Source organism: Cygnus olor, chromosome 11, assembly GCF_009769625.2.
Source record: "Cygnus olor isolate bCygOlo1 chromosome 11, bCygOlo1.pri.v2, whole genome shotgun sequence".
NCBI classification, from domain to species: Eukaryota; Metazoa; Chordata; class Aves; order Anseriformes; family Anatidae; genus Cygnus; species Cygnus olor.
This window is the reverse complement of record NC_049179.1, coordinates 15,359,486-15,386,667: the sequence shown is the minus strand read 5'-3', so window position 1 is coordinate 15,386,667 and position 27,182 is coordinate 15,359,486. Positions and strand designations below refer to the sequence as shown.

General features: G+C 48.3%; 1 protein-coding gene across 2 annotated transcripts in view; it reads right to left on the bottom strand.

Moving 5' to 3' along the window:
- The window catches only part of SLCO3A1 (solute carrier organic anion transporter family member 3A1), a 137,794-nt gene that overhangs the window by 102,289 nt on the left and 8,323 nt on the right, over positions 1-27,182 (bottom strand). Inside the window, exons 1-2 of one of the 2 annotated variants that reach the window (XM_040569569.1) lie at positions 24,992-25,492; positions 712-1,177 (exon numbers count right to left, since the gene is read on the bottom strand). In XM_040569569.1, the coding sequence (XP_040425503.1) occupies positions 712-1,177; positions 24,992-25,177 (652 nt within the window). In that variant the 5' untranslated portion in view covers positions 25,178-25,492. Of the gene's footprint in view, positions 1-711; positions 1,178-24,991; positions 25,493-27,182 lie in introns of those variants that run through there. The other variant, XM_040569570.1, reaches the window with a different exon arrangement.

Here is a 27,182-nt window from a genome sequence, read left to right as displayed (position 1 = left end):
TGCTGCTGAAACCCATGAGAACTTTACTGAAATAGTGGAGATGTTTGACCGGGTAACCGAACCCAAATTTCATATCTTAGCCATCTGGAATAATTTTGCAACATGATCACCAGAATCATGAGCTCAACTCTAGGCTCACCAGATCTCAAAATAGACATCACCAGCTTCCGCATCCTGTTTCCTTACAGGGATCACATTTTCTGGGGTCCTACTCCACAACAGGCACTTGCTTGCTGAAATGTGATGGTGGTAGTGCCATGACACGCATCTCTTCTCTGTCTCCTTATACAGCAAGGACTGCTCAGATGCAGTCAGGTGCTTCAGAAGGGAAAAGGAACTGGGGTGTCTTGGGACAAAAAAGTTATCACCACATATGCTACTTGGAAATTCTTCACCTAAAACTCAACCGTAAACAAACCATATCAGAATTTAAAGCAATACGGGTACACGCAATAAAAGGAGTAAGCATCTTTCTAATTACCCACTAATAATTACCACAGCTGTCAACTCCTACAATAAAGGAAAGTATCAGTGTGCTTCCCTGCTGCTTACCAACCACTTCGGTACAGCCCAGTGCTTCGTTACCTTCCCGGGCACAGATGCACACAGAGAAGAAACGTCAAGGCATCCCTTCCACTGCCGACAAATACGACAAAAGGGACACACCTGCCCTCAAGGAAAACTTTCAGCGAGCAGTTCAGCGAGCCTCACCTATGTACAGAGAGGAATCTTTCCGCCTCACGTGGTCGTCAATGTAGGAAACTCCCAGGGGCTGGACGGGGGTAGCACCAATGCCCAGGAGGACCTGTGCTCCGATGAGCAGCAAGTACATCATGTTGGTAGCAGTCCGATTTCTGCAGATAAGGTCCGGGTCTGGTCCCTCATCGCTGGCGGACCCGTTGGCAGCGCACACATCCCTCCCTTCGGCTCCCCAGCGTATTTCCCCAGATTCGTATTCATACTGGTGGGTCAGAAATTCAGGCAATGCGGAAAGCAGGGCGCCCAAGGCCATGACTATCCCTCCACATCCTATCAAGCGTGGTCTGTGTCCTCGGGCTCCGAAGTAGCTCACGAAAAGGATGAGGGCCAGGTTGCCGATCTCGAAGCTGCTGGCAATGACGCCCACATCAGCACTCTGCAGGTTGAATCGCCGCTCCAAGGTGGTTAAAACACTCACCTACAACAGAGAAATCCAGATAGAGTTACTGAAAGGGAACACAAACTGCTTTCTGCCCTCCTCGTATGCCCTGCTAAAGCACAAGTTTCCTCGACTCTCCCTTACAGCCAAAAACCTACAAATCAAGGACATCCAAATCACAGCACAGCGGCAGCTGACCTCCAAGTTCAAACGCAGCCCTGCTGGAAGGTCCTAACACCAAGGGACACTTCACGACCTTCCACTTGTCTGCACACGTGTTCATTTCCAAATTCCTAACACATCGATATCCACATACTGGGTGCTTACAGAGCCCTGAGACTCCGTGATCAGCAAGCCTCTCTTAGGGCTCCTTTCCATCTGACCATGCAACCTTCATGTTCCTAAAGCACCGTCCCACAGGACCAATGCAAAACCGCCCCAAGCCACACATCACGCCAGGCACCTGATCTTCCTCCTGGAAAGAACCGCGGTTATTGAGCAGCAGAAAACCTTGCGGGTACTTGGCTCCCAGGCTAGCACGAGGCCATGAAGTCAGTCAGAGACAGCGACGCACAAATAGGCAATTTGGCTGGCAGAGAAGGCTTCCATTAAAGCATTTAAATAAAACGCCGAGCAAATGGCTTAAACTGTTTGTGAATTGGTTAATGACTTGGATCTTCAATTGCAGAATAGTTTTGAGAAGAGTAGCAAATTAAGATTTACACAGAAGATCTAAATCTACAACAAAGAAAGGAAAATTTAACAAATAGCTGTTATTTAACATGAAAGAGGTACAAGAATAGTCCTCAAATGCTTCACATTGCCGCAGAAAGGAGTGATTTGTTCTTTGTCTTCAAATTGGGCAGCACAAGCAGTGACAGGCTTAAACTGCAGCAAAGATGATTCAGGTTAAACACAAGGTTGGGGGGGAAAACAGCCTTCTGCTGGCGAGGGTTGTCAAACAGGGAAACAGGCTGCCTGGAGAGGCTGCAGAGCTCTTTAAAAAGACCACAGGCCAGCATCTGTCAGGAGCAACACAGGTACGACTGATCTCGCCAAAGGGCAGGAAAATGGACCAGCTGCTCTCTTGAGATGTCATCCAGTTTTGATTATTCGGTGCAACGAAACACAACGTGGGTTTTATGCAACAGTCAAGGCACGGATCAAAGCGGGGAGACGAAACGTTGGGTGCCTCGCTCGCTGTCATCCCTGCTCAAGGGAGAAAGCTCAGCACATTCTCCTGTCTATAGCAGCGTCCGTTTTATACGGGAAAATCACAAGAAATTTTTTTTGAAAGTGTCACAGAAATGCCAAAAATGTTTACCTTGGATAAAAGACTACCTTTTTTTTCAGACCGCAAAAGATGAAGATGTTTAAGGTCGTCCTTAAACAGGCAAGTTTCTCTTTTTTTTATTTAAAAAAACAAACACACACACACACAAAAAAAAACCACATTATAAAGACCTCACAGCAGAAGGTAGCCCCTGGATAGAACAAAAATAGCCTCCCACTGGAGGCACTGAAAATCTTTGCTGATAAACCTCACGAAGCAGGAGCCAGCCTGACCGACTTTAAAGTATTCTGACAGCAGCTCTTGTCCGGGGGCAGCTAGCCTCTGCTAGGGGACACCAGGGCACAGCTCGGACAAAGACAGCCCCAGCAGCCACAAAAGGGAAGAACAGAAACAGCCCACTGCTGCTGCTCTGCACCAGCAAGAGCCCCCAAACCTCAACCTGAGAAGAGTCAGAGTCAGGTCTACAAACCCCGACGGTATTCGTGATTTTGGAAAATCCAGCCTTTGCCCCGTACAGGCAGTGGCCATTTTGTGCCAGTGCTGTAATCATCCTGGACTGAAGAGCCAAGAGGTGAACAAGGCCAAAACCAAATAAACAAAAACCCTAAAAATCCAGCCCCTGACTGCAGACAATGCAATAATTCTTCCCCCCACCAAACCCAAGCGAAGATGTGTGGGTCTAACGGAGAGGAGACCGCGGCTCCACCTGAAACGGGGGGTATGGTACCTGTTGGGGTGAAACAGATCTGTGATTCACCGGGAGAAATGCTGACCCTTTCCAGAGGGCACAGCACAGCCTGTCCCTGGCTCCAGCGACCTCCAGCCAGCAGTGCTTGAGCACACACGGAACAACGCCACCATCGCCAACCCTCCGCGGGAGCTGCGGAGGCACAGTGGAGCAGGTGGGGACAGACACAGCCCCAAACCACTACCTGGGTATCTTTATGGTGAGGTGCACCGAGGCAGGGAGAAGTGTACCACCTCGCGATGCCCGAGGCTATCCCACCAGGCACTGCCGTGACACAGCTGCGTTCATCACCCACGGCACGGGCTGGCTTCACTGCGAGGTGTGAGCTGGCAGGGTCAGTGCGCTCACGCCAGGAGGGCTCCAGCGTTCAGCACCACGCAGCCAACGCGCACAAATTCTGCACAGCCCCCTGCTACGGGAACCCCCTTCAGGCACCTGGGCTCTCAGCACAACCTGCAGCTGCTAAAGCAGAAGGTGATGGGGCGAGGCTGCTGGCCGCAACGGCACGGGGAGGCAGAAGCAGGCAGGCGCCTTCGGACTTCCCTTGGGAACTGCGTGGTTCCTGTCTGCTAGCCCTGCTGTGCCAGCAGGCTGGAGGAGCTCCTGCTGCTGTTTCGATCCTTACTCGCGCCAAGAGACATCCTCGGTTTCTGAGGTGCAAGGAACGTTAGGAGTGCAGGCGAGCTCCTTCTCTCCCAGATCCCCCAGCTGAAAACGCCTGGCGACCAGCGCTGTAGCTCGAGGCGCTGCGGTCAGAGCCGGCAGTGCTGCACCCATCTGAGGCAGAACAGCCACAGTGCAGATCCTCCTGCCCTCCCAAAACCCAGCCACCACCTTCAGCACGGCCCCAGGGGAGCACGGCGATAGCTGAGGTCCCACCAAGACGTGGTTTGGCAGAAGGGGGAATCTCTCCAAGATGAGCGAACAACTCGGAGCGTGCAAAACCACTGACAGTCACGGAAGAAAATCCCCAGATAAAAATAGGGCTTGGAAATAACTGGTCAACATGCAGATTTTTAGCCAGATAAACCAGGAATATAACTGTTACATCCAGAGTGGCAGGAGCCGAAAGCACAGCCCCAATTTTTGCTTTGACATTGGCCGTGACCTTAAACACGCACACTGACTACAACACCAGCGTTAGCACAGCGGAGATGTTACCTGCATTTACCCAAAACCAACCTCTGCCCAGGGTCAAGTCGTTCTTTTCGCTTTCTTCTACACCCCACCTTTCCAGGGCTTCCTGCATCCCAGCAGCCCCGTTTGTAACCTGACCGAACGGCTGCAGCTTGCGTGCGGGACACGGCCGGCTGAAAAGCCAGCGCTGTGCTGCCCCTGTTTCCTCACAAGCCTGCTCCCCAGGAGCCACCGCAGCTCCCCGACACTAGCTCTATTTACCGAGAGTTATGTAAACGTTGCAGAAGACACGACAGGTCCCTGCAAAAATACCGACGTCACGTGGAAAGGCTGCGAGGATTACAAAGAGGCCTTGTGCGCTGAGACCAGGCCGAGCGCTCGGGAGCGCAGCCCACGAGGCGGCTGCGTTCCCAGCAGGGACGCGGGGCACGGAGCAGTGCGGCAGCACGGGGCCTTCAGACGGACAGCCTCCCGCTAAACCACAGCGGGACGCGCCAGGAGCCCGCCTTGCTAGCTGTGAACTCGCTATTTCCTGGCTGCTGGAAGTCACGCAGCTGTTTTGTCACGGCTGGAATGAGCAGGTTAGGAGGACGTTCAGTTAAGAGTTTCTGCTCTGTGACGAGAATAGTTACAGGGCCGCTGTTACAACAACCCAGTAAAAGTCAGACAGATGAGATGCATGGGCCCAGTGCCTTGGAAGGAGAGTTTTATCCCAAAGAGGTAACTGTGAAACCATCCACTGACCAGGCAAGTCCAGAGGAGTGGGAGGAGAGAGGCAGCACAGACGGTGTTGTGATCACGGCAAATGCCAGCACCCAGGCATGGTGGGAGCAGCGTTGCAGCTACAGCTTCGTACGCGTTTGCACCTGGGCTGAACACAGCTCTGCCCTGCCGAGATCCCTGTTACTGTTATGTCCTCGCGTCCTTCCTATAGATCGGTCCTGAGCAGGCCACAGGGCGCTGCACCTGCAGAGCGCTTTAGCTGCAGGACTGCACGCACACAAGCGTGCCTGCCCCACGGCCTTTTTTTTTTCCATGTCTCGAGACCTTCACCCATCCCACCTCCTTCATCGGGAACTGCCTTTCCAGCCCTAACTGCACCCCACCTCCAGGAGCCCCATTTTACCCACTCAAGACACCCCCTGCTCAGCACTAAGATTTAGCTATGAGATCAACAGGTCAGAAGCTATTGGTGCTTTTTGCAAGTTCATGCTCCTCCAGAGTAAGCCTACACCAGATAAATCAATTGGACCACCCTAAACTACATCAGTCTGGGCTCCTGCACGTCTTCCTCTCCCAAAAAGCAGGCCTGGGGATCCCGAAATGCCACGTAACCCAGCCTGCTGCCTATACGAAGGCACCACCTAACGTACAATAACCGTAATTTAAACTTATACGATGCTTGTGCTATCTGCAAGCTCATGTACCTCATTCCTTCCTCTTCTTACAGAGCCCAGGAACTCTGCACAAATGTGTCCGTCTCGGTTTTCAAAGACATTTCAGCATTCACAAGGACCTGGGCTAAAGGGGCCTCCTCAGTCCCCTCCGAAACGCTCTTCAATGATTGAAAGAGGAAAATGATCTCACACGATGCATACACTGATAAACTACCCACATTTAAAAAAAAAAAAAAAAGGAAAAAAGCAACAAAATCAATCACCACCTTAAATTTTTTCAGCCAAAGAGACTTATATTGCAACCCCTGTAAGTAAACCCAGCGAAGCTTTTGTCATGCCATTCTGGACTCAGTTCGATAATACTCGCTCACATTCATCATTCCTGTCTGCCCCAGATCTATACATCCTGGCATTTCTGACCCAAGGTAGATTTGTTCTCTCTAGAGGCTGTTTATTTTACATTAATGCTCAGCAAAAATGCAATCCGCAAAGCTGCCTCACACCATTGCCCCACTTTGTCACGAAGGAACGAATTGAAGGCTGGGGGCACCGCTGCGCGTATGTCATGCGTGTGTATGACCGGAGTCATACACACCGTGCATTGAAAACGAACATCATATTGTTCGTATCTCCAATGGTAAGTCATATTCACCCACGGAGTCTACAGATAAGTTCACTGTATTAATAACACGGGGTTATATATAGAAAACACATTGACTTTATGCCTGAAGGGCCTTTTTTAAAGGCTGCTTTTTAATGTAAAATACATTTTCTCAGTTATGTGGTAAGAGATCGGACTTGAAGAGACATGTCGGCAGTGCTATAGGGTGTAAAATAATTGCCTGGCAACTCCGTTCCCAGAGGAAAACGGACGTGAACCATCTCCCACAGTCTCCGTTACAGAGCTGGGAAACGTAAGATTCCTCGAAGGGCCAAAGCAACCGTCCCGCAAACAGCTCTGCTGCTTCCACGCACCTCCACCCCCGTCTTCAGGTGTCGCTCGTCCTCCCTTCCAGCAGCCACGCGGGACAGGGCCAAATCCTGTCTTTATTCTTTACGCTCCATGGTTTCAGCACCATGATGATCGTTTAGGGTTGATCCTTTTTCTTTCTTTTTTTTTTTTTTTTTTTTTTTTTTAAAGTATGGACAATTCCCGTGGCATTTTGCCCATTCCCCGGCTGGCCGGGAGGAGAGCAGGGAGCTCAGAGCCCTTTGCACAGGCATCGGCACCCACTGCTTCTTCCCACCCCGCTGCTCCCTCCCTGCCGAAATAGCGAGCGGGGCCATCGGGAGGGCCCATCTCCGCCTGCTGATGGCTTCTGTCAACGCCGTTCCCAGTCCAACCAAGTCGGTGGGAACATAAAAGACGCTCTCACCAGAGCTGCTGACACCTGTGCTGGCTTTGGGCATACGAACAGAAGAGCAAGCAAAAAGGGTGGCGATGCCAACACACCCAAGCTGGCTCTGCTCAAGGTCTGGAAATTGTCTCTGCATAGAAATTTGCATTCGCGTGACAGGGATAATAGTGCCGCAGCTGAGAAGGAGGGTGTTGTTAGCTTGGCTGTTGCAGCATGTGCTTACGCTGTTTCTAGGCCAGTACCGGTAAATCTGCAAGTTACTGTGCCGGTGCCACGAGGAATGCGCAGCTCGGATCTGTGCTTCACTCTCCTGCCTGGTGCAGACAATTTATTTTATTTTCTGGTGACCAGCCCTGAGCTTATTGACCCGGTCTGAATTAAGTACACGTTCACGGCCAAGATTTTCAGTGGCCTGAGCAGAAAGGATGGTAGAGCATGCAGCAAGAGAAGCAGCACCATGCACTCGTGCTCGAGGCCAGATGCACGCTTGTGACACCACCTCCTCTCTCCCCTCTTTACTCCAACCATGCAGAAAACTTATCTGCTACCTCCTGCACCCCGCTGTGTTTCAGGTGACTTCTCTCTCTGCATCTCAGTAGTCGCAGCATCCTTTGCCACTCACCTTCATTCGACACGAGGCACAAAGCAGCCCTCGGCCAGGCCGTGCAGCTATGCCACAGCCGCTCGGAACAATGCTAACTGCACACTGCAAACAGTGCAAAGAGCAGGCAGCACCCACAGAAGATATCCTGTTTGGTCAGGAGTCGATACGCCCATGGAAACCCACAGTTCATTTCAGAGTAGCTTAAAAAAAAAGTCACGTGCCTCGCGAAGCCGAACGAGTCTATTTTCCACTAGTCTAGCAAGAGCGGGCTCCACACAGATCAAAGACGCAGCATGAAAAACCTAACCTCGGTAATGCAGGCAACCATTGCAGTGAACAGCCGTGCAGTGGGCTGCTGTTAACCTTCTGCATTTGCTTCTTAAGGATCCTGCACGGGACACCAGACTGCCCCCTTTTGCCTGCCTCCCCTGGGGAAACGGAGCGCTGCCCCATTCGGAGAGGCGCAAACAGGACGACTGTCGGGGCTGTTACCTGTCACGGCAGGACGGAGTGAGTCACGGGCAGCTCGAAATAGACACAGGTACAGAGCACCAGGCCACAGCGAACTTCCTAGAGAGGCCCGAAAGGCCTTTTCTGCTGCTCTGACGCAGATAAGCATCACAGTTAAGATGGGCTTTTTTAAGACAAAACAAAACTTTCGAGTCCCAACCTCTGAAAATATTTCCGCAGCCACAAACCAAGCGTCCACACAACCTTTCTTCTTCCAAGCCTGCTGTTCAAGATTCGCCTCACTGCGTGAATGCAGGTGATATTTCAGTCTCTGACAGGGTATCTGCATAAATATATCCAGTGCCAGAACCCATTTGTAGCCCACACTTCTCTTTAGCGGCACGCGTACAACGAAGCTAGCAGATATTTGAATCCTGATTTATTTTTAAATGTTATGGCACTTTCACAGGCAGCAAAATAATGCATCATAAACACGCAAGGAGCACAAACCGCAACCCCAGACTGAGTTTCTGTGTGCTTTAAGAAGTGCGGTGCAAAACTGGCACACTGCAGACCAGGAGGGTGAACAACCCACGTGGGGTACGCAGGCGGCAGCGGGGCTTTGCGAAAAGGGGCCGCTGCTCAGCTCTGTGACAGTAAATGGCCGAGGGAGTGCAGCCGGAGCATCTTCGACGCATTCAGAGATAAATCTCCTTTTTTCATTTTTTTCTTGTGTCCGGTAAGTAGCTGAACAGAGCCAGACCAAAAGTAACCCAAACTGTATTTAACAACTTAAATGCAGACTCCTACAGCATGAAAGACACTCTTGGCGACACGCAGGACTGGCGATAGGATTCACACGCAAACCCAGGACTGTGCAAACAGGGCACCATCACCCCGGGTTCAGTTTAAGATGAGGGCCTTTGATCTGCACTATGCAGATGGATCAGAAGAAACACTGAGTGGAGATGAAGTGCATGTCTCTGGGAGGCTCCTACTGGCAAAAAAAGCCCCTTCCCACGTACTGTCAAGGCACCAGAGAGCCAGGATCCTGACCTGTCACACGGCAGCAGCCTCACTTCCCTCTCCCTGTGGCCCCTCCATCAATGCAAATTTGCTTGTCTATCTAATAAAATACTCCTAGCACAACACTTTGTGTCTGCAGATAAGACATTGTACTATACCCTGCGCCACTCACCACAACAGAAACCATAATGCAAGCCTGGCAGGAAAACCTGTCAGGCAAAGGACTTCATCTTATCTTAACTTACGATCGAGAGCTGAATTCGGGGCTAAGGGTTGCATCCGAGTCATGCCACAGCGCAGATAAAGACGAGAGGGCCGCGGAGCTGCTTGCAGCAGCGTTCCCAGCTGCCAGGCAAGAACCAGGGCAGAAGTGACACAGGCAGGACACTCTCAGGCAGCATTAATAAAATGGGAGCTGAATTCAGTTTTCACGGCTGGAGGACAACGGTGATTATATAAAGGCTGTATACTGAGAGAGGAGGTTTTCTGACAAGTCCTGCTACTTTTCTCCTCATCTGCTCTGGCTCTGCTGATACCTCTCATGCTCCTCTCCCCACCCAGCAGCAAGGATGCCTGGCTACCGCAAATGGGAACTCGGCTTTAGGAGAAATAAGAGGCAGTTCTCATCGACCGGCACACAAATACTTTTACTTAGTAAGCGATGGGAGGAAGGAAGCCGTCAAAGGGAACTAACGAAATGGCCACATGGTATTATCAACCCCCAGCAATCTGTGGTAACTCAAAAACTACCGCAAGCACCTGCAGGTGGTATTAGGGGGTCTCTAGCAGGTGAGTACCAATACCCCAAGTTGGTCTCAAAAATTAGAGACTCTTCTTCCCTGCAGCCCACACAGGAGCTGTCCAGGTCGTCCTGCTCCCAAACTACTCGTTCCTCCTTCCCGTTGTTCTGCGCGGAGCCAAGGGCAGGAAGGGGAGCTGCACGCCTGCTGCTGCCAAACCTCCCGGCGAAGAACGGGGCAGGCTGGGAGGTGAGCGCGGGGAGCGTGTGGTGTAACCAGACAAGAAGTCAGGGCGTGAAGGTGATCTTAAATCTGTTCCTGTCCGAGATCCTCGTCGTTATCTGAACATCTCCTGTGCGAAGAACGAGGGGTGGAAGTTGTGAAGGGCAGCCTTGTGACGTCTGCACGTTGAAGTTGGGCAGTCCTGAGCACAGCACAAGCCCTGCAACGTTACCTCCCCTCCCATCACACCATCTCCCCGTTTTGCCACTTCTCAGAAACGGCAAGCCCTTTCCTCCTGAACAGAAGGTGATTTACAAGTGCTTTTTAAAATAACACACAAAAAGTAACACAGAGGCAATTAAAAAAACATCTTGTAGTTAAAGAACAATTAGCCGGGCGATCTAGCTGTAACTTGCAGACTTGTTATAGCTCACTTGGACTCGACGCGTTCCCTGTAATACAGATACAGGCAACGAGATGTCTCGCCAGATGACGAAAGCTCTGTTCCTTGAGGTTCACTGGGAAGTGAGCTATCAAAAAAGCCAATGAATAAATGTGTCTGCTGAGGCTGTACACACAGATGGCTGAATTTCACCTCATGTCTGCAGTATTAACAACAATCCTTGTTAGAGACAGGCACGGAGCAGCAGCTTATGGGGTCCCCTCACCGTAGAACCACCAGACCCTGCAAAAATTCAATGAGTATGTGCAAGGAAAGCAGAAGTCACCACCACTTACCCACCCAAGCCTGAGATGAGCAAAAGCTCAATACCAGAGAAGTTTCCACAGAGGACCACTGCTCCTCCAGCAGTGGCACAACGAATTCTGGGAGGAACCCCGAATTCAGCCACTGCAGAGCTGGCATGGCTTTGCATTCATTGCTCAGCACCAAGCCAAACCAGGGACTCACTAACCAACTGGGTAGTGCAGCCAACATATGCACTCTTCTGTCCTTGTACTTCTCCAGCCTCTGCTTTCCCCTGACCCTGATTTTGCAGGTGCATGACACACCAGCCAGGGCAAGAGCTGCACACGCAGCTGCAGGAGTCTGTCATCCCCTAGGTGTACTGCTCAAAGCCACGCTAAGCTTCCCTGGGAGACGTGCAGTGAACAAAGTAAAACGAAAAGCCACCTGCATGAATCCATGTCAGATGAAGCCCCTGCAATCTCAAAGCGGCCCACACAGCCCCGAGCAGGGGTTTCTCATACTGGAGGATGATGCTGGGGACCTGCTGTGGTGAACAACAGGGATGTGTCCAGTCCAACTTGCATGGGGGAAGCTGGGAAACTGGGACCTGCAGGTTATATTAACTCCAACTGTTCGACTGGTGGATCAGTCTTTATGGAAGCTCACTACCTGCTAGTCTAGATCCTTTGTCTGCTTTAACATAAGCCTATTAAAGTTTTCCTTGCAGCTTCACACCCATTTTCTTCCTATCACATATCCTCTCTGCACCCATTTCAACTGCTGTGTTTTCATCTCCTTCCACAGTTCTTCACTTATTCTTTACAGACAGCTTTTATATGAATTTAATTCCCTTTACACTCAACTTCCCCCTGGTTCCTGCCTCCCAAAGATACTAATTACAGTACAGTTTATTAGCCAGGCACATAACGTTTAGGCTTTAAATCTGGACTGCTTTACATGAGGCTAGGCACCACTGAAGCAGTCCACTGCAATCAATAACAGGCAGAAAGATTTTTCAAAAGCACTTAAGTGGCTTTGGAACAAGAGCACCGTTTTCAAAGAGACACTTAGAATAAGTCACTTTTGCCAATTAGAGTGTGGCTCGGAAAGCATCTTTGAAAAATAATACCCTCAGGCTCTTAAATCCATCACTACCCACAGAGCAAGGAAAGCAGCCCCAAATAGCCAGGCCCTGGGAAGGCTCAGAAGGCAAAGGGCTGGATGCTCAACACTACAGCTCCAGGCAGGTGTGAAGGAAGCAAAGATAGCACTCAGCTGGCAACAAGGCTGCATCGTAGCCCAGGGTGAAGGAAGATGCCTCACAGATCAACCACAGGTGGGATAATACAAAATTAGCATTAAATAAATTAACAGCCTGGTATCAACTTTATTATAATATCTGATAGAGACCTGGTTCAGGGCATGCCTCTTTCACCCCAGCCACCTTCACTGTGGAGGCTGAGCATCGACAATCCCAGCCCACAACAAAGCCTGACCACATCACAACGACCCAATTAGTTAATGTAGAGATGAAACCCAAAGAAGGCCTGAGGAAGTCCATGACAAAGCCATGACAAAGCCAGGAAATGAACCCAAACGTCCCAAGATCCCAACCTGTACCTTTACCAAAAACTACCTATAGCTGTTGCTGAGCCAACAAGCATTACTCTACGGCAAAGCTGTCTTCTCCTAGCTGTGACACATGTCACATTGCTCAAATGCAAATGAAGACAGATTTCTCTGGGCATGTACGTTAGTCTTGACTGATGAAGGCAGTCAGTTTGGACATGACAGCTCTGGACAGCCAACTGCAAAGCAAAATCCAGGTTATAAAACATAACCCACATGTGGCAGGAATGTTCTTCTGCCCCTGCCAAGATGCCAACATCAACAGGTTCTGCCTAGTGAGTATTGGCCCAGATGAAACAAGTTGTTGTTCTCCCATTTGTTTCATCTCTTGGTTGTGTGCAGCAGGGGCAAGGCAGAGAGCAGGGAAATACCAGGGACACTAACTCCTGGAAACACTCCATGAATTTAAATTTTTGTGACCAAGAGTCACAAAATGTAATATTTGATACCAAGAGTTCTGAGAGCAATCAGGATGCTGAGAATCAAAATGAACATGCCTGAATCTATACATTATGTACCACTGGGGGCAAATAAAGGAGAAAGCAAAGGTAATTTTGGTTTCACCTTGCATTTCTAGTCCAGAAAAGTGCTGTGCATCTCTTAAAGAACGCATACCTTGGAGCCTCAAAGTGCAATTTCTGAGAGACATCTGTAATGGATGGATGTCCCCTTCCTTGATCCACAATCCCAGCTACACAGACTCTTCTTCAGGGTAAGGGTTTGAAACCAGACGAAAATATCATGTCCTAGGTGCAAACAACCTGGTTTCTCCTGCTGGCAACACTCTAGTCCCAACAATGCACTGAAAGCAGAGAGACTTTTATATCCAGATTTACCTAAGTTGTTATCCAGCCAACCAATTGCTCACTGAATACCTGTCCACAGAATACCAAAGATGCAGCTTATTAATGTGGGAGCATCTTGAAAAAACAGATGGCTACAAGGGACCCTGGGCGCTGTTCAGACATGCACATCAAAAGTTTGTAATCTGCATTCGAAAACAGCACAGAACTGATTCTAGAGACTGTATCCAGTATTTCCCAGGAGTCATTATATACAACTACAGTTATTCATTAGGGATCTTTTTAAATAAGGAAAAATATTCTGGCAGAAAACTTGTCCAGAATTGAATTAAGCTGAATGATTCAAATCAATAAATTTCTTCTCAGCTACAAAAGGCTGAACCATAAGCCCCAAGTGCTTCCACAAGACAAAGTGCAAAGAAATCTGAAACTTCTGCCTTCCTAGTAGGAACTAGCACTGTGATTAAGAGCAAGAGCAATACAGCAGCCTTGATGCATCCTAATTCACAGAAAACACTGGACTTCTGTAGAGGGCCAGCATTTGAGAAAGCTTGTACAGTCATGCCAAACAATACAGCAAACTGTAAGCAGCAAACCCACAAAGCTGTGCCTCTAGCACATGGATTGCTAGTGTGGCTTGACTTCAATAGCCATCGAATAATTCCCAAGCTGTTTTTGAAATCCATTCATTCACAGAAACATTTGCTAATGCAGAAGTGGCCTCAACAGAGCAAATAAGCTCTTGGAAGCAAACAGTTTATCTAGGTCCATGGAATGCTTGAAATCTTCCCTTTTCAGCCTTTGCTCTCAGGATATTTCAAGTTGGTAGGAGTGAATCCCAATGGGATTCAAACCCAAAACTATGGGATTCAAACTTCTTGGTAGTCCCAAGCCAGCTCCTTTGATACACATTTTCTTTTTAATATTACTAATTATGACAGATTAAGCAAGAGAAGAAACAAAAAATCCAACCTAGACTAGCACTGCAGCCCCAGGGCTCAAGCTAGCCATACGTTTTTTGATGCCACCTTTCAATGACAGAAACACAAACGTGGGGGCAAACCACCCCTCTGCACAAGAGGTAGAGAAGACAACATGGCAAGTGCTTGCAGAAACCCAGCTGAGCTCAGTGGGTGTTCATGGTGCTGAGCACCTCAGATGGGACTGACCGACCACGGGATCACCCAAACCAGGCGGTAACATCAACTTAATGCCACCACCCTTCACAAACAGGCACCCCCAGACAAGGCATCCCTTCAGCGAGAGCTCCTGTCCCTCGGCCAGCAGCTGCGCTGACTTCAGACATAAGGACCTGCATTATAACGAGCAAAAGGCAGCAGGAAACAAAGTGTGCATCTCATGGGGAGGCTGAAAGGCCCATTGTAATTAACTGCTCTCGGCCCTGTACGTTGAGCAAGACAAAAACAAAAACACAGTTTTCTTTTGCTGGTAAGCCCTAACAAATGCTGCCCACTGTTCCTCATAAAGGGCCTACATGCTCGATGCTTTCTCTGCGCATCACAAACTGCGGCACTTGGTGAGGCTCATTCCCACAATTATCAAATTTTACAGACAATGCCAGCAGGAGAGAAAGAATATCTGTTTTAGTCACACCCTCCACAGGCACTCATTCCTCCACGGCCTGAACCTGGCTGCTGCTCACCAGCCCACCCTAACAGCCTGTGACCGGCCACCAAGGGCTGACAGGAGCCAAGCACGGGGGAATTAATTTACCCAACGGCAGCCAGCATTTCTGCAAAGAGCATGCCAGTGCTGACACAAGATGCAAATTTTACTTTAGCGTCCACCCTCGTGTGGGAGCTCTCTCAGCATCCAACAAGGTGCAGCCTCTTGGGGCCTGAGGGGACGTGCCCCTTGCCTCCCTCTGTTTCAGGGCTCTCCAGACTCAGTGTGGCCAGGTAGGAGGTAGTAAAGGTCCCACTGCCATCGGAGAGGCAGCACAAACCCGCACTGGGTGTCCCCAGTGAGGTGCAGGCAGCTGGGGCTGCTGTGAGGAGAGGCTGGGCCGCCCCAGGCCCGGCTCTGCAAGGGCTCCACCATGGCCACCACCGAGGCAGCAGCAACGCTGAGGAAAACTTAAATAAGTTTTAAATAAGAAAGGGCAAAATGCCACACGGAAGAGTGAGGAAAAAAAAAAAGTGAGAGAGAAAATCCCGTTGTCTTAATTTTTGCCTTCATTTCCCAACCTCCAAATCTACTTTACTAGGCAACACATTAATTTTCCCCAAAGTTGAGTATGTTTCGGCTGTGACAGCATTTGGTCGGTGATCTCCCTGTTACTATCTCGACCCACGAGCTTTTTCATCTCATTTTCTCCCTTGTCCTGTCGAGGAGGGCAGTGAGAGCACATCTGGCTGTTGCAGTCCACGGTTAGCCCACCACAACACCTCACCAAGCATGGTGGATGCTTGTCAACAGGAAAAGTAAAGCCTTAGGAGCAACTTGGAGAAAACAGCTTTACTAAACTGTGGCAAATACAGCTCCTTCTGCATCTTAGAGAAACCACGAGAAGCAAATCTTATGACTGGAAAACTGGAAATCCAAACTTGGTTTCCTCTTTAAAAATCAAGACCCTGTTACGTACTGCAATTTTTCTGTCATTTCCCAGTTAGAGGGAAAGAAAGGATCTACCCCTAATTTGGCAACTCCATACATCATGCAACACTGCCAACCGTGTCAGGATGAGAAGCAAGCATGTTTCCAGCAGATGAAAGTCATTAGCACAGCACAACAAGCAGCAGGATACTACTGGGGCATTCCTCCTTCATATTTTTCAACGTCATTTTCTTTAGACCGTATTTGTAACTTATCTTTTGGAAGCTTCCAAAGCTGACCCTCTTCTCCCTTGACATTTCTGAGTTTAGACATGTATGTCTACATACAGGTCTGGTATTACTCAGAAGTGTGGGGGACTCACCAAGTGAGGTACATGCCAGTTCTCCTGTGGCCTCTCAGAAATTTTCTTCAGGCCAAAGCGTGAGGTTTAGCCTACACTCCAACATCATGCTCCCAAACAATTCTCTGCTCTACTTCTAATGTTGTGCCAACCTACGTTTGCACAAAGCCAAGGAGAGAAGTAGAAAGAGGTAGCAGCCATTTCACATCCTCCTTTTCAGAAATAAGAAACAAAACCCCCCAAACAACCTTTTTGCAGCTCTTCCTGTTGAAACTCTACCAGAGAAAAATAACATTTGTTGTTCAACACAACGGGCTGCAATTCTATGTAGTTATGCTATTTTTCTCGCTCCTTATTATCCCTTTGGAGAATTAAAGGAATGAAACAAATCTGCATCTACAGACAATTCAGAACTCTGTCTTGATATGGGGAACATCCCCATTGCTGCTGCAAAGCATGCAGGCCTAGACAAAGTGCAGTTTTTCTTACTATTCTGTCCGTCCTGCATTTGAACATAGGTGCTCCTTGCCAGCTGCGAGCATACAAAGCTTGATCTAATACACGTTCCAAGCAGGCTCCATGGAAAATACTTACTTTTCACCTTACATAAATTCACAGCATAATTCATCTGCTTTAGGAATTCTGGGGGCACCACTTACTGCTGGCACCTCCACTGTAAATCAATTCCACATCATTTCATTAGATACTGCGTGCTTTAACTGTTAAGCATCACCTTACAGTACACATGCAAAATATACACCTCAAGGCTATTCCTTATATATTGACCCAAGAACAATGCCAACCTCAATGCTGCCAGAGATCTAACTTTTAGTTGGAAAAGAAAGTATACCACTATACGTTTCTAAAAATGACATCTACTCAAGTATTCCTATATTCTTCCACACCCACACCACAGAACTCTTCCTAAACAGCCACGCTTTCAGTTTCTTTGTGGTAGAGTTTTTAGTTGCCTTTTTATAAGGAGAAAAAAAAATAGAAAAAAATGTTAGATTCAGACGCAAACATCAAAGCACCAAAAAACTTGAAAGCAAATCTGACATAGTCGCTTCAGAAACCATAATGCTGATGAGTCACGAAGACCTCAATACAACTGAATTACCCAGGTTCTTTCAAACACTTCACTGTCATTTTATGGATCACCGTAACACTGAATTTTAAGTCCTTTTCCACTTTTAGTAAACTAAGGAATTATGAATTATACAGATGAACAGCACGGTAAGTGTTTTAAAAGTACATTTAAATATTAAAAATAAGAGAATTCCAGCAATCCTTGCCCAGAAAAACACATCGTTAAGGAGCATGGAAAAACAACTTCTCTGTTCCCACACCTGCCCTCATAGCCACACATCTAAAATTCATTTGGCCTGCAAGAAATCATCCATGAGATCGCTGCAGACACCAAAAAGGTAAAGATGTTCAAAAACAGACGGGAAATCAGCTGTCTGGTTGGCAAGGAGAAAGGATGCTATGATAGAGAGGCAACAGAAGGAAAAACGAAAATCAAACCAAAGCAAATTGCTTTTCTCCTTCTTGGACCACAGAAAAATAAAGTAAATATTCCAACAGACCTGGAATAAAGATTTTGCTCTTATGCTGCAAGCAGTCATCTAAAATCATCAAGTGCTTTCAGACACCGCCACAATATGAGCCCCTGTCACTGATCTGCAACTTCAATACAACAGGCACTGTGTAACAACAAAAAGAGCGGGCCTGTGTCCCTTAGCTCAGCAAGAAACATCTAGGGATCAAAATGCAGAAGGATATCACATCCAGAATAAGGCTGGAAAAGGGAAAGTTATTAACTGGAGAGCTGAAGAAATCTGATTTTAGTTCTGAGGTCTTCCCTACATTTGCTAGGCGAGGAGGGGTAGTTCTAGCCATATCTGCATTGCAGGTCTATATGAATACAACAACTGTATCCCCACTTAAAATCTGGGGAAAAGGGATGCTTCTTTTTCTCCATGCTTTTATCCATCTACTCAAACAGAAACATCTTGGATGCAGGACTCATCTTTTTAAGTATTTACAGAAAGCTTCCCCTACCAGGGCAGAGTCCTCCAGCACCACCAGGAAGAAGCACCACACACTCCATCAACTGTTTGCTATCACTGTTCATCGTACTGATGCTGTATGAAGAGTGGCAGCGTGAGATCTCTACACCACGGAATAGACAATACTGTTTGCATTGCAGTATGTATTTACAAAGAGACAGAGAGTCTCATGGTTGCAACAAGGCGACCTGGAGATAGGACTCTTGGGGTTCCAGTCCTGGTTTTGCTGCAGTTATAATGAAACCTTGTAAATCAAAATCTGCAGCAGCAATTTTCTATGCAACAGGAAAAATGGATTCTTTTTGACTTCACTGGAGCACTTACAGGGGGTACTACACAATGTATTATTATGTGTTTGTTTAAACTTCCTTGAATCGTGGTTAAAATATAACACTTTGCAGATTCATCTGGTGTTGATCAGAAGGTCAAGCTACAGCAATTCATCCGAGCTGTACCCTCGCCTATTAAACAGTATTCCTTTGTTTAATCTTGCTACTGCGAAGGAACAACTAGAGACTAAGGAGTATACAAATAAAGGAATATCTTAGATTATTATACACAGAGGACAAATTCTTCTTGATAAATTGAAAAATAACTTTTTTTTGAAGCAATACATTTATTATGCTGTAGCAGAACAGAAACTGGCTTTTCAACCTTTACAATATCCTAAAAGTAAGGGAAAAGAAAGTCCACATAACCTGAGAAACACCCCTTTCTGGAAAACAAGCAATATCTGCTTGCCTTGCAGAGAAGGAGAGGGATCACAGCTCAGCTGACCCCTTTATGGGACAGGTGCTACACTACCATTTAAAGGCTCATGCTGCATAAAGTTTCTGAGCAAGACAAATCCAGACTTTCAAACCAATGTATACTCTCATCTAATTCAAGATCCCTTTAAACCTCAGCTGCATTAATACTGCAGGACGTTAAAACTCACAGACCTACTTGTCACATAGGCACACAGCGATTGCCAAAGAGATTTAGGAAACTAAGGGTAGCCAAAAGAAATTAGACTTTTTTTTTTTTTTTGTGGTGGATCATAACATTTCTAACAGGCTGCTCTTTCTTTCAGGGCTTACAAGTATCACTCGGCCCTTACAGGATAAAAGGAGGAGCTGCCAAACCTTCTGCTAAAAATAATAAAAAATTTAAACGTTAAAACCAATCAGTCCACACTCGTGCATGTTAAATGTGTTTTGCCTTTAAATGCATTTAACCAAAAAGCCATCAGATTTTAAGTTCAGCTTTACTCTGCAAGTGGTACAGAGCACTGGAAGAGATAAACACGTAGCTGTCCCCATTTCACCTATTAGTAGTAGCTGAAAGAAAGCTTTAAACCGAAGCATAAATGCCAGTTACTCATAAGCCTTCCTGGTACCCAAAATCCAACCTAGGTATGGGCCAGAATTTGTTTCTATTCATTTATATAAAGCTTGAACATTAATATATCAACGCTACACTCCTGACCCAAACCACACTGGAGCCTGCAGGCATCAGAACCCGGCGCTGGATCAGGTTTCCCCTCCGCTCCGCACTTAGAGACCCTAAAAACATCAAAAGGCTTCTGAGAGACGTATGAATGTACTCAAAAGCGCTAGTTCAGAATAACTTTCTGTGCAACTCAGCTGCAAAACAGACAATATTCTCTAATGGGAAAGGCATACTAGAAACAACTTTCCAGAAATAACATAGCCAGCAAAGATATATTAAGAAAAAATGAACTGTAAGCAATAACCAGCCAATGCTTGGCAATCCTCATCCCCACTAAAACATTTATTTTCTCTCCATGTTTTTCCCCCCTTAAATGCCCCAGCGACAAATAAATTATGAGCATTACAGCTAATTTATTACTCGGCACTGCTGAGGATGGAAAGAATAAAGAAGTACAGCAATATTTTAAAGTAGATTCTTATTCTAGGAAAATAAATACTTGAATAAAACCAATAAATTCAATGGGAAAAATGCGCTTGCAGTTCAGTCACTTGAGCGAAGCACCTGAAACTGGAATTCCTTGCTGTGCCAGACTCTGCTATCTCCAAGGCACTTGGACTCTGCTGCTGCTACCTAGGCTTTACCAATAGCTTCAGCCACAGAATCACTCTTTTAACCTCTGCCTCATTTTCCACACCTGCAACTTTTCTCCCAGCCAGTCTATTCAGACTGCAAATACTCGGGGGCAAACTCATTCTTTGGGGATGGTTGTACAGCACCATGTACAAGACGACACCATGAGGCACTGCAGTGCTCCTATAAAACTGCCTTCAGTGACATCCTCCACATAGACCTCTCCACCGCCTTCAAGAAGAGTTTGACCAGGTCACTACACAACCCTTTTTGCAACAGGAAAACAGTGATGTATTTAGAACATTTAAAATGGGGAGGAGGAGTTGTGCATCAAAACCCTTTAAAAATCCCAAATCCAAATTCTGCTCTTAACCACTCAGCTCCCTGGTGTCCATCTCACAGGACCCTACTTGTGTTTGCTCCAGCAGGAACCCTCTGATGATCGACTTCTTTATTTAATACCTCCTTTTTTTCCTGAATTTGGTATTTTAAATTCTTCATTAGCATCCCAAACCCCAATAGCAATAAAGACCAACAGAAAGAGCCTGTCCCAGATGCCATATAAGTAGACGCTATCTCAACTGGACTTACACGCTACTATTTTTACTGCAGATACGTTAAGAGGGATTTTGCAGGCTGTAGCCAAACACCGCTGCGCAGACAGCTATAGCGGGAAGTTAAGCGTGGCTTTAAAGTTTTCATTCAGGAAAACAAGAAACAATTTGGCATTCATTCCCACACAAACACCAAGGCACCCTCCTTAGGAGGGACCAATTATTTTCCTTTCCATCTCATGCTCAGGCCAGTCATCCTCTATCACTTGATAAAGCACATGAATAGCTGCATTCAAAGCTGCAGCAAACAGAGACATCTCAGTGGAGCTCTGTAAAAACAGCTACCCGGAGCACACCAAATAACTGCTTCTCAACGTGCTTCCCATATGCGTGCCCTTTATCTAAAGAAGCCCGTGACTTTGGCAGATGTTGGGTGCTTGCAACTAGGTCAGTTTGAACGGGAGCGATCCGAGGCTAAAGGCTAGGGAGAGAAAATTAAATTGCGCTCCCGCTCCACTAACTGTGGCTGTCAGACCGAGAGCTCTTCGCCTTCTGCTAGAGCAATGATTTCACCACTGGCTAGGCAAAAGATTTGACTGGCAGGGTGATGAAATGCCTCAGCGATAAACCATCAGGAGCACTCGGAAGGTTATTACCAGTTAGAATATACCAAAATATAGTGCTTGTAGGAATTTGGGGTGGGGAGGGGATGGGGAAGGAGCTGCTGCCAAGGTATGTGAATCAGCCTTATCAAGATCCTCATCGGCATGACTGATCACACTGCTGCAGTTGCCCGAAAGGCACAAGGCTCCGGCTGGGAACGGAGGTTCCCCTCCTTCCCTGGCGGTCCCGGCTGCACCAGGTAACGCTCAGCTCTCTTATCCACAAAGCTCAGCTCCCAGAGAGCAACCCAGGGGAGATCGTCTGGGCTTTTAAAAGTTGCTGCTAAAACCCCGAGTAACTTCTGCAGCAGGAACGCCTGCAGACGACCAGCAGCATCTTCCCCAGCGCCACTGCAGTTGCTGGGAAATTCAAGTTTCCAAAAGCACGCAGGAGTAATTAGATGAAGCCAACTAAACGCATACACAAAACCTTACAAGAATATGCAAATAATAGGGTGTATTCAACAACCCCAGAAATTAAGGCAGCGGCACAGGCTTGCATTTGCATAAGCTATGCAGGATATGGCACAGAGTCATTCTGGAACACGTGCAGTTTGCAGGCAGCAAGCCCGATAATTGACAACTATTCTGGAACGTGGCATTGATCAAACACTCCCTAAAACTTCACATAAAGAACCTCAGAGACACCACACTAATTAAACATAGGCGTCCACTTTTGGCATCCCAGGGTATTTTCATTGCTGAGTTCTCTGGGAAAAGAATTGGACTTTATAGATTTTTATCAGCATTTATTATTTATAAAGCCCTGTTGGCAAGCACGATGTTTTATGAACAAATAAAAGTGAATGATCTTTGCTTCAAAACGACATAATGAATGAATGTATACTTTGTACATACATTCAGGCTGGCACTGCTAGTTTATTGTGCAGAGAACACGGGAAAAGAGTTGTTACATCTCTAAAAAAATTAAGAAATAAGAACAACCACTTCTAAATTTACTGACATGAAAGCCAAGCCCAAAACCGAGCTCTTCGATCACTCCTAACAGGCCAAGACCCTGCCTTGTTTCCTTACCAAGCTCAGTTTTTGCCCTCATCATCTCTGTGTTGAGCCAGGCAGACAAAACTGAGGAAATCAACTTGTCGCCGTATAAGGCAATAAAAAAGAAAAGCAGAAAGGTTTCTCTTCCTGAGTTGCAAATAACTAGGGAAAGTCGTACATGTGGCCAAGCAAAGCAGAAGTATGAACACAGTACTCGGTCACTGCTGACAAGCTAAAATTAGTAGTTTATTCAACTGCCCAGAACAACACACCGTGACTGCCCCCACAGCACCTCCCTATTTGTCTCTCTTTCTGTTTGTTCACCCGTTTGTCTCGCCTGCTAATTTGTCCCTCGGGGAGCAGCCCAGCACTCAGCTGCTGAGCCCAACAGCCATACTTACACCAGGAACCTGAGTGAATTAATATTCACTCGCAGCCACACCTGGGCAACTCTGCAGTGCCTCTACTGAATTCGCTCCCAAGACAGCACCTGAGAACAGCACCTGGCCCCACAGGACGCCTGGTCTGCAAAAACGATTAGGTCCTAGGTACTTTCCACCAAGTTTTTTCAGCTCCTGCTTTTGCTCCCCCGCGACACCTGTAAGCACAGCACTCACACGGATTCACCCTCCAAAGACAATTCCACATTTGCATCCAATCATTGTATTGAGAACTGCGTGGTATTTGCAATGACAGGTGATAAGTTATACAGGGAACAGAGAAACACTTGCACAGTGCAGCTGGGCCACTGCTTATGCATGCTGTGGATTGTTTGGAGTTTAGTTTTCTTTTTCTTCCTCCCTACGGAGCAGTTGGCTGTTACTGTCTGTGGATCTGGCTGGCCATCGGGCATGATGTCAGGCTGGGGAGGATACAGGGCACTCCCACCAGGCACCCTGAGAGTGGCACAGGGCAGGGAAAGCAGCTCTGTAGCCGTGTTAAATCCTCAGAGGAAGGAGCTGAGACTCCAGGAACTGTGATGGCAGCACATTTTCCAGGTGGTACAGCTGGGGTACGTGAAATGCTCCAAAGGAGCAAGAGGCAGCAAGTGCACTTCAGCACAGAGCATGCTGCAAGAGTTGGGAAAAATGGGACAAGAAACGCTAGGCTGCTGAAGAGAGAGCAATGCAATGGGGTTTGATGGAAATGCTACGCTCAGGACTGTTCTGCCCATCCTGCGTGGCAGGTGTTCGGACACTGTAGCCAAGTGTGCCAATACACAGTTCTCTAGCAGACCCATACATTGCCAGCATACTGGTGCCCACCGAGTGGCATCACCTCAGTGGGCTGTTCCTTGGCCATTACTTTAATGGAGGATTATCACACACTCCTTCCTCCTGACAGCTCATTTTGCAAGTAGCTCATTGGAAACAATATATTTACTTACTAAGGCGTTACTCACCTAAAAGAGACATGTCTCCTAAAATTTAAGTGATACCCACCTCTATCCACACAGGCTGAAAGACTTACTGAATTTAGCTCAGTAGAAGCAATGTAGTTTCCTTTGGAATTACAAACGTGTTCCAAACTCAACTGGCATGCTTTATTATATGAAGGTGACTGCAATTTTCCCTTGCATATTAATTGAGAATATTAACCATATTAATTTTAGCCACATACCTTGAAAAAATTACAGATCACATCCAGTACAAATTTACATAACTAGTTGAGTGCCAGAGCGGCAACGCTAAATACTGAGCACAAGTACAGAACGTGGAGCTCTTACACTTACTGTATAACACATTACGTATGTGGCCTCAAAAAGCCTTACAGATTACAAATACATTTCTTTTCCATGGAAACTCTAACTCTCAAATCCAGCGAGCTATTTTGAGAAATTTAAATCAACTATACGCTCGCATCTGCTGGAAGAGCACCGCTCGCTTTTCACAGGCTGTCTCCCTCTGCGTATACTCGGAGGCACGAGCCCAGCCTTACGGACATCTTTCCAACTCTTCTACTACAGTTCTGACACCAGATCCCAACGCACGGATTCAGTGCGAGGACTCAGGATTCAGTGCGAGGACTTATTTTGAGCGCTCTTTACCCAACGCCGAGCAGCGGAGACTTACGGGGCTGCTGCGCTTAGCGCTGCTGTACCCCTCGGAGAGGGCAAGGAGAGCGAGGAGGGGGAAAACGAGTAGCACAGGAGGCAGCAGGTAGATGCCCCCAGCAGATTTCCCCGGTATTTACCGAGCACAACCCGGGCAGGCTGCCGTGGAGCCGAGGCACCGGGCGGGCAGGCGGCAGGCACAGCACCGCGCCGGGCTCCGGGGGGCGGCGAGCAGCACAAGTTCCAGCCGCACACCGAGAGGGGCGGCAGGCGGGGAACCCCTCGGCAGTGCTGAGTCATTTAAGCCGGGGGGAAAAAAAAAAAAAAAAAAATGCTGCTGGAAAAACGCGCCTGGGTGCGCTGCCCCCCTCCCCGGGGGGAGCTGCCCTGGGCTCACGGCAACTTCCCCGCAGGGCGGGGAGCCGGCACTCACCAGGTAGGCTCCGACGGTGCCCTGGGCCAGCATCAGGGCGCACTCGGACACGAGGAAGAGCTGGATGCTGGAGAAGCAGGACACCTTCCTCCGCCGCCTCCGCTGCCGCGGCGCCCCGGCCCCCGGGAGCTCGCTGCCGCCGCCTCCACCTCCGCCGCCGCCCGCCGAGCCCCGCTTCCCCGGCATCCTCCCGGGCACCGCCGCCGCCGCGGGATGGCGGGCCCCGAGGCTGCTCCGAGCCTTCCTCCTCCTCCTCCTCCTCCTCGGGGTGCCGCTCACAGCAGCAGCAGCAGCCCGCGGCGGCTGCCTCTGCGCCCGCGGGCTGCTGCCATGGCCAGCTCGCCGCCTCCTCCTCCTCGCTTCTCTCCTCCCCTCGCCCTGCCGCGCTCCCTCTCTCCGCCGGATCCGCGCCCCCGCCGCCGAGGGGCGGAGGAAAGAAGCACGGGGCTGGCGGAGCCTCCACGGGGCTCGGCGGGGGCTCCGCGGAGCCCAACGCCGGGACGGGGCCGCTCCGCCTCCCGCCGGCCTCCCCCGCCATGCCCCAACGCGGCCCCGGGGGCCACGGCGGTCTGGGGCCGGGCTGTGGGTGCAGGCAGCCCGGGAGGCTCCCCCAGACCCGGGCTGGAAGTTCCAGACGCGGGGTGAGGGCGAGGTGCCCCCCGAGAGGCCCGGCCCTCGTCTTCCTCCTGGTTGCCCCGGCTTGGAAGTCCTAGTTTCGTGTTCTGCTAAGGGGTGGAGGGAGGCACTATAAATATCGCATGTTGGAAAAAATAAATAGCAGTAGATTCATAGAATATCCCGATTTAGAAGGGACCCACAAGGATAGAATCATTTAGGTTGGAAAAGACCTCTAAGATCATCTCGTCCAACCTTTAACCTAGCACTGCCAAGTCCACCATTAAACCACGTCACTAAGCTCTACATTCGGGCATTTTCTGGAAGACCTCCAGGGAACTCCTTGCTCCACACAAGACCACCCAAAAATCTGACTGCATGTCTGAGAGTGTTTTCCAAACATTTCCTGAACTCCGCCAGGCTGGATGCTGTGCACGCTGCCCTGGGCAGCCAGTTCCAGAGCCCTACCAGCCCCTTCGTGAAGAACCTTTTCCTAACACCCAGCCTTACCCTTCTCCTGTCCCAGCTCTACACCATTCTCTCGGGTCCTATCATTGTTCACCAGAGAGAAGAGATCAGTGCTTCCCCCTCATGAGGAAGCTGCAGGCCGCCATGAGGCCTACCCTCAGTCTCCTCTTCTCTGGGCTGAAAAAAAGCAAGTGACTTCAGCCACATCTTATGCATCTTGCCCTCTAGGCCCTTCACCATATTTGTAGCCCTCCTTTGGTCACTCTCTAAGAGTTTTATGTCCTTATAATATTGTGGCACCCCAAACAGCACACAGTTCTCAAGGAAGGGCCTCACCAACAGAGTTGGGTAGATGTCCTGTGTTGCAGCACCGCTTCCATGTGGACAAGCTTTTGATCTGAGGCCTGTGCTTTGTGTCCACAGCTGTGTGTCATTCTGATGATGGCTTTTGTTGTCACCCCCACCTTGAGTTCTAATTTCAAGAGATATCTTATTTTAAAAACCACTAATCATCACTTCTACTATTACAGATCGCATTCCTTCTTGGCGTACCAGCAAAACCTGATCTGCTTTGCTCTTCAAGCACACATTTCCAGTTCATTTCTGGCTGTACATGGGGGGCTGCTGCCACACATTTTTGTGTTATTCAACTCCCAGCTAAGTGGTATTGAACCACTTAGTACTGGTATGCCAGTGGTCTTTCAGAAGAACAGCTTTCTGTGGAAACACAGGTTACATTTTTCAGAAGTAACAACATGATTTAGATCCTAAATTTCATTTTCAAGGATGATTTAGTCTTCAAAACTCCTAAATACTTAGGAAGAAGCCTGTGAAAATGGAAGTTAAAAACATCCTAATTTCTCACAGCATAAGCTAGTCATCACCAGTCACACTGCGAAGTCAAAAGAAGTAACATTATAAAGGAACTTACTTTCCACCCAGCACCCCTTCTGAGTTTCTCTTTCCAAAATGCTGTCATTGTTTGGGGGATTTTTTATCTTGCTCTTCTTTTATAGGAGTACTTTCAATAAATATAATGCTGAAAAATTAATGTTGAGCAGTCTCCGCCTGAGTTGATAAACCTTTACCCAAGCCCAGAACTGCAAGC